This window comes from Argopecten irradians, chromosome 9 (genome assembly GCF_041381155.1).
Source record: "Argopecten irradians isolate NY chromosome 9, Ai_NY, whole genome shotgun sequence".
NCBI lineage: Eukaryota > Metazoa > Mollusca > Bivalvia > Pectinida > Pectinidae > Argopecten > Argopecten irradians.
Window position 1 is genome coordinate 7414956 of NC_091142.1, and position 15000 is coordinate 7429955.

At 33.4% G+C, this 15000-nt stretch overlaps 1 protein-coding gene across 1 annotated transcript; it reads left to right on the top strand.

The window, feature by feature from the left end:
- Nucleotides 1-2214: 2214 nt before the first annotated feature.
- LOC138331281 (uncharacterized) lies at nucleotides 2215-15000 on the top strand. Its single transcript, XM_069278803.1, has 11 exons — nucleotides 2215-2356; nucleotides 2860-2938; nucleotides 3346-3507; nucleotides 4089-4196; nucleotides 5218-5280; nucleotides 6791-6900; nucleotides 7402-7515; nucleotides 7998-8073; nucleotides 9453-9611; nucleotides 11993-12081; nucleotides 13459-15000. Exons 1-11 carry the CDS (start codon nucleotides 2288-2290, stop codon nucleotides 13501-13503), a joined length of 1074 nt encoding a protein of 357 aa, XP_069134904.1. The 5' UTR covers nucleotides 2215-2287; the 3' UTR covers nucleotides 13504-15000.

The following is a 15000-nucleotide window of genomic DNA, read 5'->3' on the forward strand; positions in this document are numbered from 1 at the left end:
TTTAAGCTGAATTTACTTTAAAAGATACAAACAACGGGATCTGGGTTGAAAATATCACGAATTTTTTATGTATGGAGATTTGACTTGCAGTCGCGTTTTTTTCGATTTTATTTTAAAATGGTGGAAATTAATAGAAGTAAAATTGCAAGAAAACGTCGGGGTATGAGAGAAAAATACTCTTTTCATACGTGGATATGAAGAATAGGGATATTCTACCCTCGGGATCACAAAATGTTTGTGATCCCGAGGGTAGAATATCCCTATCCTTCATATCCACGTATGAAAGAGTCTTGTACTCTCATTGGCCTAGCAGAAGTTTTCTTCTCTCCGTAAAGTTTTCAATTTCTGTCTCAGCAGTGTGAGCTGTTGAATGCCAAACATTATATTCCATATAAACATGTTTTTTTTTGTTATAATTTGCACAATAAATAACAATCTTTGACTTTATGACATATTCCAGGGGTGGATATAACGACAGTAATAGTAACCCCTGTAGCATCAAGGGTGTACTTTTCAGGGTTAAACAGTGTTTAATATTTATGTTTACAAACATAGTTAATAACACCAGACATGACCAGCTTAATGTAAATTGAAGCTTTCTAACGAATATAATGGTCAGAACTGTATTGAATGTTTTTAATGCTAATAAAATTCACTTTGCCTGGCCATTTTTTGTAGTTATTTACATGTTTATGACCTACCTGTACACCTGCCTATATTATTAGGCTTTTTTATTTTTTTTTTTTGCCTAATATATAGTCAGCTCGCGGTACCTCTTAAAAATGTGAAATCGTAGGCCAGATTTGGCCTACGCTACGTCAGCGGAATATTTCTAATATATCGTCCATGCAATGCCGGGAAAACGTACACATACCTTTATATTGGGATCTTATGTACTCCTTTGCCCCCATGTTACATCCCATTTCTGAAATTAAACAACTGTGTACAATGAAATACTTCCGAGATCCTTCTATTTCACACATTTGTAATGGCCGCCGTATACACATTTAGTAGAGCAAACGGCAGCCAATCAACTTCGCTTCCGGTTTTTATTTTTAAAAAACCACGTGTAGTTGAAAGATAAACAGAATGCTAGCCAGTTAGAGTTTTTAAAGTAAAATCATGGTCGACATACACGACATGTTGTCAAATATTCAAATTGAACACGACTATTGCTGGTACCGCATAACTTTCGCGATATTCACGTTGCATATACATGTAGCATATACACGGTAGAATTTTGTTTATCTTTCAACTACACGTGGATATTTAAAAATAAAACCGGAAGCGAAGTTGATTGGCTGCCGTTTGCTCTACTAAATGTGTATACGGCGGCCATTACAAATGTGTGAAATAGAAGGGTCTCGGAAGTATTTCATTGTACACAGTTGTTTAATTTCATAAATGGGATGTAACATGGGGGCAAAGGAGTACATAAAATCCCAATATAAAGGTATGTGTACGTTTTCCCGGCATTGCATGGACGATATATTAGAAATATGCCGCTGACGTAGCGTAGGCCAAATCTGGCCTACGATTTCACATTTTTAAGAGGTACCCGCGAGCTGACTATATATTAGGCAAAAAAAAAAAAAATTAAAAAAAAGCCTAATAATATAGGCAGGTTTAGCGGACTAGTTTATGACCTACCTGTACACCTGCGTCTGAACACAGACGACAAAGGTCCTCTGAAATGCGAGGATGTGTTCGATACCCCGTAATTTCTTGCAAACTCCATTTCCTGACCTGGGTGTAACACGATGTCTCGAGTTTATGATGAGTCTGCGATTATCTTTAAACTCATATTACTAGTGATGTTTGGCAGGGTGTGTTGCTTGGTATCTTCTGAGGCATGCTTTAGTGATATAGCACTATAAAAAGGGCAAGAGTTCCACTATATCAGAAGACACAACATGAATATAACACGGTTTCCCAAAACAGTCTCATCGCACTTCACATACGCAAGACACCACATACATACACGGGAGATAACATGGTTGTTGCGAGGTTGATAGTTTCGCGTTTTCGCGGATTACTGCTATTGCCGTGAACCCTTTATTCGGAAAAATTCGAGAAAAGAAAGAATTATATATACCTTTATATTGCCAGCTAGCGAAAATGTAAAAACCGCTGAAATTTCATTTTTCTCGTTTGAGTCCATATCGCGAACAAATTAACCGCGAAAACAGCCGGCTTTACTGTATATTTGCTTTCATTGTACTATAGATTAAACTTCGTTTTACAGGGAGAAGCACGAACGTCCTATGATGCTAACGCTAGGAAGATAATGAATGAGTTTTCAATCATGCGAGGACAGCAACAGATCGCGCAACTCTCACTTATGGACTACGCAGCCGTAAGTATGAACAAAATATTGAAACCAATATCAAACGTATGCATGTGGCGAAATGTACGACAAAATGAAGATTTTGGAAAAATAAAAAATATATATGAATTACGTAGTAACTGATAGACTTATAAGATACTATTATCTACTAGTATATACAAAATGAATTAATTTTACTATTAGATACTAACAGTACATAAATAATTAACTAAGTTAATCTAGACAGTTTGGACTTATCTACCAATTACTTTGTTTTTTATTGTGAAAGCAAGTAAAATCAGGTAACAAGTAACTGATTCAGTCATCTAAAGTAAATTATAACTATTATTCTCAATATCTTTTGGGTTTATGAAGTCATGAACAAAAAAATTGATGGACATTCTTTGCGTCTACGAAGAATGACCTTCCATTTTTTACTTTAAACCCATATAATATTGAGAATAATGCTTAATTATTATCAATTAACTAATGACAAAACTGCTTGACTAAGAGCTTGTGTAAATACTCTCTAGGGGATGGCGTATACTGTATCGGAAGGCACGTGTACGAAAACGAAACTGACGGGACCTTTCCAGCCGTTTTGCATTCCAGGTAAATCATTATATACAGGCAAAATGTCTTTAGGTAAATTCATGTCAATTTCATGTGAACATTTCAAGTCAAAAGTACATGAAAAGAGCAAAAAAGTCAATTCAGGGTCAAAAACTTGACCAACAATTCATAATGAATTTCTACATATTCAATTGACCTCAATTTTAAGCCATTTTCAGGTCAAGATTTTTTCGGGCCAAATTGACCTGAAGATATTTTGCCTTTGTATACTGTATCAGTTTCAAAGGTGAGTGTCAAATTGGGGCCTTTAAAGGTCCACTACCTTTCCGAAACGGATTTTAATTTTTAAATTGGAATGTAATACAACATCGATAATTTTGTAGAGTCGCAAAAGTTATACACCTCGTCTCTGAATAACTTGTATACTGTGGTTTTTATTCTTTCAGACTCTGCCCCACCTGCCATCCCTATGTATTTTGGAACAGGTGACAATAAGATAAATGTGATGAATTACGTATTGGCTGACCCCGCTGGGATCATCACCTCTCTGCTTGTGTCAGATGGCTGTGTGCCCTTCTCAAATACAACAATCAATATGGCAGGAGCCAGTGCGTAATTACTCATTAAGTATTCTCTCATACACCCGAAGTAGTACCTCTGTTGTCTTTAATATGTATAAAACATATTTTTGATGTACTCTATTCTTGTTTCTGTACTTTAAATAACATTTTAAAACAGTTTTGATATACTCTGTTATTTTTTCTGTTATCTTTAATATATTTAAAACATAGTTGTGATGTCATCCATTGTTGTTTCTGTACTTTAACTCCCAGATTATGGTGATCATTACCTGTAATTGTCCTATATCTTGCCTTTCACTGTGTTATATGTAACTCATTTTATATAAGACAGCCACTTACATTTCATTCATTTAGCTTTCCAAATCATTTCAATGTCTATGGATTTTTTTGTTTGGACTTGTTGAGGTCTTATCTGTTTTTCCTTATTGAAATATTTTTCCTACACAATTAAAATATTATTCTTAAAGATAAAAAAATCTGCGCAATTTGTTTTCAATAATTCTAATAGAACTTCTGTACATTTGGAACTTAATTTTCTGTTGTTTTTTTTGTAAATATTCAAACTATTTAATGAGGCACATGTGATCAACACTTTATCCTTTTACAAGGTCCATATGCTTTGTCACTCGGATATAACGGTACTACAATCGGGATTAAAGATCCTTCGGTCTTCGACGTTCCAGCAGAATGTAAACACGACACAGATCCAGTGAGAGGTATACATGATAACATCTGTAAACAATTTAGTTTTCACGTTGTATTCATTTTCACGTTGCATTTTGAATATCGTGTTGTATCTATTTTCAAGTTGCATTTTAAATGTTGCTGTTTTATTTTCACGTTGCATTTTAAATATATGTCGCGTTGTATTTAATTTCAAGTTGAATTTTTAAATGTCGTGTTGAATAAATTGTTTTCAAGTTGCATTATAAATATCGCGTTGTATTTATTTTCACGTTACATTTTAAATATATGTCGCGTTGTATTTATTTTCACATTGCATTAAAAATGTCGCGTTGTATTTATGTTTATGCTGCATTTCAAATAAATGTCACGTTGTATTTATTTTCACGTTGCGTTTTGAATGTTGTGTTGTATTTTTTTCACGTTGCATTTGAAATGTCGCGTTGTATTTAATTTCAAGTTGAATTACAAATGTCGCTTTGTATTCAGTAATTTTAAGTTGCAATCCATCAATACATGAAATAAGACAAATTATTGAAAATGTATCTTACGATAAGCCGAAGGTTCAGAGATAGTCTTATTTGATTGGCTACCTACTTGCGCTATAGTCATGTTACTTGTGATTAGATGTCATTTGAATAAATTTTCAAGAGGAAAACGGTAGTTTGGGTGGGATCGAGATCTTTATAAGAAGAAAAGGTGAAGAAGAATTCTTGTTTCAAATACATAACTGTTACACATTTTAGATATCGCGTTTTATTTATTTTCACGTTGCATTTTAAATGTCGCGTTGTGTTTATTTTCACGTTGCAATCCATCAAAACGTAAAATAAGACAAATTCACTGAAAACGTAAAAACGAAACACAAAAAACATGCATACTTCGTCATTTATATATAGATTTATTTATTGCATTAGTTTATGATTTCATGTGACAATTTTATGAACAATCTAGTATAGAGAAAATCTCGATAGTGCACTCGGATTACGTGCAAAATTGTGCTGCAGTTTTTTGTATGTTATCAATATTTGTTTATATTTTTTCATAATTAAGTTGCAAGAGGGAAAATGAGGGCCACGCTTCTGAAAAACCTGATGCAACCCGAACCAATTAAAGGTAACCCCTTAATCTTATTTAACAATGATCTGTATTTTAACTGATTGCCTTGGACATGTATCTCGTTCGGGATATCCTTACAATTTTAGCATAGACTTTTTCTATGTCTTAATATTTTCATTTCAACAAATTTTATTGACAAAGATGTTACAAGTCAAATGGATTAAATAACAGGCAAAGCCTATATAAATTCTCTCCAATGGTGGCAAAAGTAATAGTTTAAACTTACATCAATTATAGATATTATATTTAAGTTTTGAAATGAAATTTTTCAACAGATAAAGGGAGATAACTCTTTTGCATACTCCATTCACACAACACACATAATACAAATACAGTTATAATTTTAATACAAGAACATGTTATATTACTAATTAGACCAAATGTTACTCAGATATTGACAGACAATGACCAACAGTCCATGTGTATATATATACACTTGTCATTGCTCTCAATACTGTTAAATTTCCTGAAAATAATTGAAAATATACATGTATATACTTTTAATAAGATAAGTGTATGCTGTATATAGAATAAAACAAAGTAACCGTATTAAAACAACCATGCTCAACAAAATACTCCAAGTATATCTTTATCAGAGGATAATTAGAGTAGAATTTATACAACGTTATTCAAATGTTGTTTTTTTTTTTTTTTTTTTTTTTTTAAAGAGAATCTTTAAATTTCAAAAGCTTATTTCAAAACTTATGTCAAAAACTTATGTCATGGCTAATTTAAATCATATAGAGATTAAAACGTCTAGATTTACCTATATATAGGTGAACATCATGAAGTAACTGTCTGTTTATAGTTTTATCACAGTCAGGACAGCCTTGAAGAAGAATATTGATATCAATATGGTTATGATTTGCATAACTACTAATGGAGGTGAACAGGGAAAGTCTATGTTGGTCATATAAAGTGTCTTAATATAGTAATGTAAGCAGATTTCAGACACTAAAATTTGATTTGTATTGCGCAAATGCAATACATGTACGCAAAGGTTTATTTCTCCTCAATTTGATTATGTTATTTTCTGTATTTTTAATGAGATTGTCTCCCCTTTCACATATGTCTCGTTCAGGATATATTTACATTTTAATCACATACCTCGTTACAGTAACACAAGCAGTTTTCTGACAATGAAACATGATGTTTTGTATTGCGCATTTGCAATACATATTTTTAATATATATACCTTAACCGGAATACGTAATTTCAAAGTGGATTCCCTTTTTAGAGGAAACTTATCTGTGGTTCGCAGTAATTATTTTTTAAGAAAATTAGTATGGTAATCATCGAATTGATTAAATCATCAAATTAATTATGTTATTAATGCTATTTTTTCTCTGCGTCTTTCTAAATTAATTTGGAGAAAAACAGTTGAGATTTTGAGATTATAAGAGCAGGTCTCTAGCCTTTTTAAATTGACTTAACTCGAAACCTCAATTTCGAATTGTTTCAAGGTGTAAAATGTACAATACTAACAATATTTTTCCTTTGTTTGAAGTCGATCCTGTTCAACAGGCTCCACGAAAATGCTGTTTCCCCCAAAAGTTTCAGTCGCCGGGAGGTATGATTGGTCTCGTAGAGACTGGTGGCAAAACGTATTTTCAGTCGGTAAGTCGTCTCCAAGCCATCAAACTAAAGAAGTGGCGATTATCATTAAACCTCGGCCGATTCGGTAACCTACATTTGTTAGATCGAGAAACTTCGGCATTTTCCGTAAACAATAAAATATGGTATTTTCTCGTGCCGAAGGTTCCTGATATATTTTTATATGCAAGGCGGAATAGAAGTTGTTGATATAAATTTCACCGAAGCTGTAAAACTTTCATATCTACTGGTGTCTCTTAAGACCAATCTGGTAATTCTGATCTAAGAAACAACATGAATACGTGTTTTATTGAAACAAAGTTTCACAGGGCGCATCTTCATCAACTAGAATCAAGACGAAATGAAGTGAAGTGGATTGATCGATAGTAGGCTTCTATGATGACAGGCTCAAGTTGCTGTTTAGTTTCTCATTACTATCGTTTGTTAAAATAGATTATTGCTACTATCATGTGAGGGAATCGTATGTACACAAAGTAAAATGTCCTGTTTTTTTTCTCCCTATAGACGAACCTGAATATTTCGTATGATGCCACGCTCCAGAAGCAAGCGACAGTATCCCAAACAAGTATAAATGAATCTCCTCCAACAATCGAAATCGAACTGAAAGACTACCGCGATGTAAGTTTCTCCTGAAGAAGAGAGAACAGTTGAATGATAGAATTGTCATGAAAACGGTAGCAGAGTAGGTGTAATATACAGCTGTTGTATGACTGGTCATTGTTTCCAGGTTAAAATTTGCGCTTTCAGTGATGATTTAAAAACAAATCAACAAATAAAGATTCTATGATGCTGTCTTAAGATTATATATATGATAAACATACCTTATCATTTCACGTCAATTTCTTCAGCAATTAATCAAAATTCACAAAATATATTCATTTTGAGACATAATTGCTTTGAGCCCGAAGAATATTGTTCTTCATTGTTTTAATCGTGTATCGAAATATGTCGGCTTGGTTGTTTCAGCATGTTATGACATAGTCTAGGGGTTAGTATTACGGCAGTGATAGTAACCCATAATATAAAATAGATAAGAAACCCAATTACATGTATATTACAAATATCGTATTATCAAATTAATGTAATGCTTTCCATTGTAGGGAGTTCAATACAACGTGAGAAATGGAAAATGCTTTAAAAATCCGCTGAAGTCTCCCATGCCCAATTGCATACCAGGTAAATGTGAATAGGTACTCTTCACTTTGGGTTAATTTCCTTTGTTGAACAAAAGGTCAGATACTTTTTCGATATATACTAGTAGATGATCTACATTTTTATTTATTACTAGATCGTAGACATGTCATCTTCATTAGCAGCAGAATGAACGATCGACCGTCAATCTGATATAAACACAAACATTATTTATCCCGTAACTATGCATGTTTTGCAATAGAAAAACCATGTGATATAAATCATTTATGTTCACACACTCAAGTGTGTAAGCACTCACGGCGCCCCTGATAGGTTAACACTAGGATCTCTTGATTCCGATTGTCTGATACTTTCCATAGCACATTTTCTTTTAGATAGCATTGTATTTACTGTATAACAGGTAATTGCTTATTAAAGATGTTCCACCGCCGACAGAGCATAAATGATATTCATCATTTGAACAATAATTAGCGTTTAATCGTGTATATATATGTCTAATTAACACAAAAAAATAATATGAAATAATTTATTTTGCCTTTGGTGCATGCGCAATCAGTACTTCATTCAATATAGGATATTGTGCCACGGATTTTTTTCGGGATGCAATTAATTATTTTGCATATTTTTAACTTGAAGTAAAATTAGAAGCTCAAACTTTTCAATGTTGGTAATGGTGTAAAGTAAGTAACTTCTGTAACTGAAGAAAAATATTAAATCGTCTGTTCCTGCTTTTGATAGAGAAACATACTATTTGTCAGCGGTGGAGCATCTTTAAAGTATTAAACAATATATATTGGCTCTCTATTTAGGCACTATATTTTATGGCGGAAAGATATCATACATTGTATGGTGGCAAGTTTCCCTGATTGAAGATGAGAAAATTGTCACCATGGTATAAATATCGAGGTAAAGTTATGGGATAAACAAATTTCCCAACGCGTGACTGTTGTTCATCATGTTCATCAAAACACTCGTTGTGTATTTACAATATTCACTGAATCCGCAAAAGATGTTTGACACTGATCAATTTGCATCAGCAGCCGTAGATTATTATTTCATTAAAAAAAGGTTAAAATCTTACCGAGACAATAGTGATTTTGTTGTGGCCGTGACGTCACGAGGCTTTATTGCATGGGTACATGTAGCCATGTGTTAAAGTCTCAGGCGACATGAGTGTATTGCATGAGATCTAGACTAGTCAGTATTTCACCCGCGGGTATGAGAGCAAAAATGTATACATTCCTATTTCCTCCCTACAGATAGTATTGATCAGTTTTTGTTTTGCTACAAAATTTCGTTGACAATCCGCATAAAGTGATAAGCTGTTAGTGGAATAGATTTTTTTTTGCCTTTTTTAATTAGCTGAATGTTACTACCCGTACATTTGTATTTGTGTTTTGAAGATGATGCCACATACGAGCCGATGGTCATGGGATCTGGCGCTACCAAACTGAAAGGGGGAGTATATACGTATACGTTACATGGTATCAAAGTAACAGATTTCGTGACCGACGACTGTGTCCTTATCTCTCAGATATTAAATGGAAATGTAGGCCCAACTGGTACAGTTAATTTTTTATATAACACATGATAATTTATTTGTTACTCTCTTTTATGAAGTTTGAACAAATATCTGATAGTAGTAATATTGGTGGAAGGCTTCCCTTATAGGCCATGGGCTAGGAGGGTCCCACATGCAACCCCCCCCCCCCCCCAAAAAAAAAAAAAAAAAAAAAAGAAGTTAACATTGCATAAGTTAGGATGAACTTCCGGTTATGACGTCATCAAGATGGCCGCCATCTCGAATTTCACTAAAAAAAGAAAAATATTCATAACATTGACATTTTTCAACCAAAGTAGACAAATGAGGTATCAAAATGACCACAATAGAACAAGTACATATCCGGACCAAATAATCCAATATGTGTAGCGATTTGTACGAAGGAAATGAAAAAATAAGATTTTAAGCTCAAAAATGGTAATTTTTCAGCAAATTTTTCATATTTGTCTTCACGCAGCAAAAATGTTTCTCAACGACAAAATATTATTCGTAATCAGTTTTTTGATCTCTTATCAATCGATAAATCAATAAAAAACTCCAACAAAAACAAAAAATATGTAATGGCGTCATTACCGGAACTTATACAATGTTAACATTGTTTTTTGTTGTTGTTTTTGTTTAAACTTGTTTATAAGTGGACAAAAAACTAATTAGAAATAACAGTTTGCTGTTGGAAAACATTTTTGCTGCGTCAAGCAAAATATGAAAAATTTACTAAAAAATTACCATTTTTGAGCTTAAAATCCTATTTTTTCACTTCTTGCGTAAAAATCACTACATATATTTGCTTATTTGGTCCTCATATGTTTTTATTGTTCTATTGTGGTCATTTTGATACCTCATTTGTCTACTTCGGTTTAAAAATGTCAATGTTATGAATATTTTTCATTTTTTAGTGAAATTCGAGATGGCGGCCATCTTGATGACGTCATAACCGGAAGTTCATCCCAACTTATGCAATGTTAACAATTTGATTTGTGATCAGTGGGTCATAAGGGTTAAGAAAAATATTGGTTCGGAGGTTTGGGGGGGGGGTGCATGTGGGACCCTACTAGCCCATGGCCTATTAGGTAATAGTTGGCGATTCAAATTGACGGACCCAGCCAGCTGTCAATCAAAGCTCCTTGTAACCGCATTTGAATTTGCATTTTGTATTGTCTATACATATGTACAAGGAAATTTGTAACGATATTTAATGGATACACTGGCGATCGGTCTATCGCCCGCCATTCATAATCTGTCCTTAACCGATCAGTTGTTAATACTTTTTCTTATTTTATTTCTTGAAAGGTTCTGAATGGTTGTTTCTCACATTTCAAATATAGGTTCCTGTTTTTTCATCCGTTATGCATATTTAATTTTTGGAAAGGTTCTGCATGGATGTTTCTCATATTGCAAATGTAGGTTCCTCTGTTTTCTTCCGTTATGCATATTTTATTTTGGGACCAATCGCTAAGCGACTATAACACAAAACACTAGATTTTCTGTGCAATCCAAGTTGTCACTCGGTGTTCATTTTCCTGTTTCGCCGTCAGACACAGTGATAGTCAACGAACCCGAGGTAATTAGGAAGACGACGGAAATACAATACGACCCGCGTTATGCAAATGAACATTTGATTTACAGTATTTCGATCAAATTGTTTAGAAAATTGTGGAAAGTATAGTATAAACGGTAAGATGATAACGTTTGAGACTATACACATATTTTACATGTGTCACTTTCCCATTTAAAATTAAAAGCCATTTCGATGTAGGTATGTACCTTTAATTAACAGCTGTTATTTTCATATGGGAACAAAATACTACACAATCCAAAAAAAATCAAGATTTTAACAATGTCGACAAAATCGATCTCATATGTTAAAGGCTCACTACCTTTCCGAAACAAAAAAAATAAAGTTTCTTTAACACAATAATAACATCAGAAAATTTGTATCGGTAGCATAAGACGAGATTACCACACCAAACAAATGCAAGATGTTAACAGGGAAGATGAATGTGTCGCTGTTTTTCTGTCTGATGCAATTAAAGTCACGCGTGGTAATTAGGACGACGTCGGGAAACGCAAGACGACCCGTGTTATAAGAAATTAATATATAATTTGTTTTCTAATCAAATTGTTCATAAGGTGAAGTTAAATGTAGTATTAACGTTAAGCTAATAACTTTAACAACTTTACAAAATCATCAATTTCGTTAGACGTTCTATTTTTCAAAATCAAAAGCTGTTTGGAAAGGTAGTGTGCCTTTAATGTTAATATCTTTTATCATTTTTATTGTTGTTTATATTGACCAATCCAAAATGATAGTTTTCCGATGATGACAAATAGATGGTTTTAACATTACTTACTTATCGGTTGTTGTTTTTTGTATTGCTGCAGTGGAATACTGGTATACCTTAGGCTATTCTGCTTTAACTCTTGGGATTAAAGACGAAAAGGTGTTTGATGTACCTGCCACCTGCAAAAACGTAAGTTTAACATATTTGACGGCTCAACAAGTAACTACATACAGCCAAAACTGTCTATAAAGACCATCAAAGCACTTGTACTTGTGATATACAGTCAAACCTGTATATAAAGACCACCCAAGTATCTGTACCTGTGATATACAGTCAAACCTGTCTATAAAGAACACTCAGGTATCTGTACCTGTGATATACAGTCAAACCTGTCTATAAAGACTACCTGAGTATCTACCTTTGATAAACAGTCAAACCTGTCTATAAAGAACACTCAGGTATCTGTACCTGTGATATACAGTCAAACCTGTTTATAAAGACCACCCAAGTATCTGTACCTGTGATATACAGCCAAAACTGTCTATAAAGACCATCCAAGCACTTGTACCTGTGATATACAGTCAAAACTGTCTATAAAGACCACTCAAGTATATGTACCTGTGATATACAGTCAAACCTGTCGAAAAAGACTACCTGAGTATCTGTACCTGTGATATACAGTCAAACCTGTCGATAAAGACTACCTGAGTATCTGTACCTGTGATATACAGTCAAACCTGTCCATAAAACCCAAGTATCTTTACCTGTGATATACAGTCAAACCTATCTATAAAGACCACCTGAGTATCTGTACCTGTGATATTCAGTCAAACCTGTTTATAAAGACCACCCAATTATCTGAACCTGTAATATACAGTCAAACCTGTTTATAAAGTCCACCCAAGTACAATGTATTTGTACCTGTGATATAAAGTCAAACTTGTCTTTGAAGACCGCGCAAGTAGCCGGGCGGTCAGACATAACTTGAATTATAATGGAAAATATCAATACGGGACCCTATAAAAGTGGTCTTATTCAGCAGTTGGTATTTATAAAGAGGTGATCGTTAAGGAAGTTTGTATATTTAGAATTTGCTTACACAAAATACCGTAAAAATAACATTTCAATGAGAAAATGATTTATAGTCACAATATCATATTATTATGTTTTCGATTGTGTTCTGGCCTATTCTGTTTCCTTAATGGTTAAGACCCCGTTTAAACTAGTGACTTCTTATATGCCTATAAATATCAATTCATCTATACCTTAATACGAAAAGTCAAAAGGTAACTAACAAATTCTGGTCTAGTATGAAGGTCATGTGGTTTTGACCTTTTTTGGCATCAGATCTATCGTAGGTATGGCTGATACAAAACAAAAAGTAACAAACACTACACTGGGCATAAACGTAGTAATGCAGATATGTTTTAGTCCCCATGACAAAGACCCATACGCGGAAAATACAGTGTACTTATTTATCTTACTATTTTCTTACTTTCAGTATGTTTTATGTATGTGTATAATAGTGTTTTTTAAAACTAAGTATTTTTTCACTTTGTTTCACAGGCCACAGAGGTTGAAAACGCTAGGCTATCTGTTTGGCAGATCTAGTCCTGGTCCCAGGCAAACGTCAACTTAATTCAATCTGAAGAAAGAATATAAGCTGGAAATCTATAATGCTGAATCAATCAACTTCTTAAAAACGTATCAGTAAAATCATATTTCATGGGGTTTTTTGTTTTTGTTTTGTTAAACATATCTTTATTATTAACATGTCTTTATTTCATGTGTTTAAGGGTACAATATATCTAAAGTTAAAACGATGCTCCGCCGCTGACAGAACATACTCATCATTTGAACAATAATTAGTGTTAAATGGCGTATATTTATGTCTAAGTAACAAAAAATACTATAGAATAAACTATTTTGCTTCTTGTGCATGCGCAATCAGTACTTTATTCCATTTAGGACTAGTGACAATGATTTATTCAAGACGCAAGTTAGTAACTTTTGTTACTGAAGGAAAATACCAATTCGTCTGTTCCCGATTTTTAATTTATTATTGCTAAAAATTTGTCAGCGATGGAGCAACTTTAAAGGTCTAATATCATAGAGTATCATCGACAGAGCTTGAACATTATTTATCGTATGGACAATACTTGGCTTAATCGTTAATACATAATTAGGTCTAATAAACACAAAAATACATTTTGAATAATTTGGTTTGCTTTTGGTGTCTTCGCAATCAGTACCTCATTCCATATAGGACGTACATAGTGTCAATATTATTTTTTTTTCAGGATGCAATTAATCATGCTAAATACATATAATATTGAAGTAAAATAAGAGAATCAAACTTTGCAGTGATGGTAATATTGTAAAGTATGTAACAGTTGTTACTGAAGAAAACTACAAATTCGCCTGCTCATGTTTTTGATCAAAATAAATTACTTTCGTCGGCGATGAAGCGTCTTTAACAAGTGTAATGGTCCTGTTCATATGTATCCTGTCGGGTAAAAGTCGTTGTGCGGTGGATTATCTCCTGATACTCTGGTTTTCCTCCTCAGCCTAATCTTTACTTCTTATCGACAGTATGTGTTAAACGGATGCAAATAAAGTTGGACCACTGTTGTGGAATTGAAAAAAACCCATTGCTTAGTTGGTTGTGGAAACTATATTGTTGAAATTAATTATTGGAAAAAGTGACTCAATATCCATAATTGAAAAGATCCACTGCTTAGTATTATCGACAAGTTCAAAAAGAGATGTACGGTAGACAAATACTTGTTTAAAAAGAACTGTAAACCCATATTTTCGCGCGATACAAATTTTTGCGTAATTTTGCGATAGAGCTCAAAGGCTAATTCAATTTTTTGTGTATAATTGTAAAAGTATATGAATGCATGATTGCCATGAAGAACCCTTGATCACGAAAATAAGATAGTTTATTCAGTATTTTCTTTATATTATAAAATGAGAAAGCGTAAGATTATTATTCACAACCATATCCTTGTACTTCCCATGACATGCACATGTCTGTAATTACCATGACTTCTGCCTTTTCCCCTATTTGTTTGTGTTATGAAATTAAAAAGCATACATATCAAG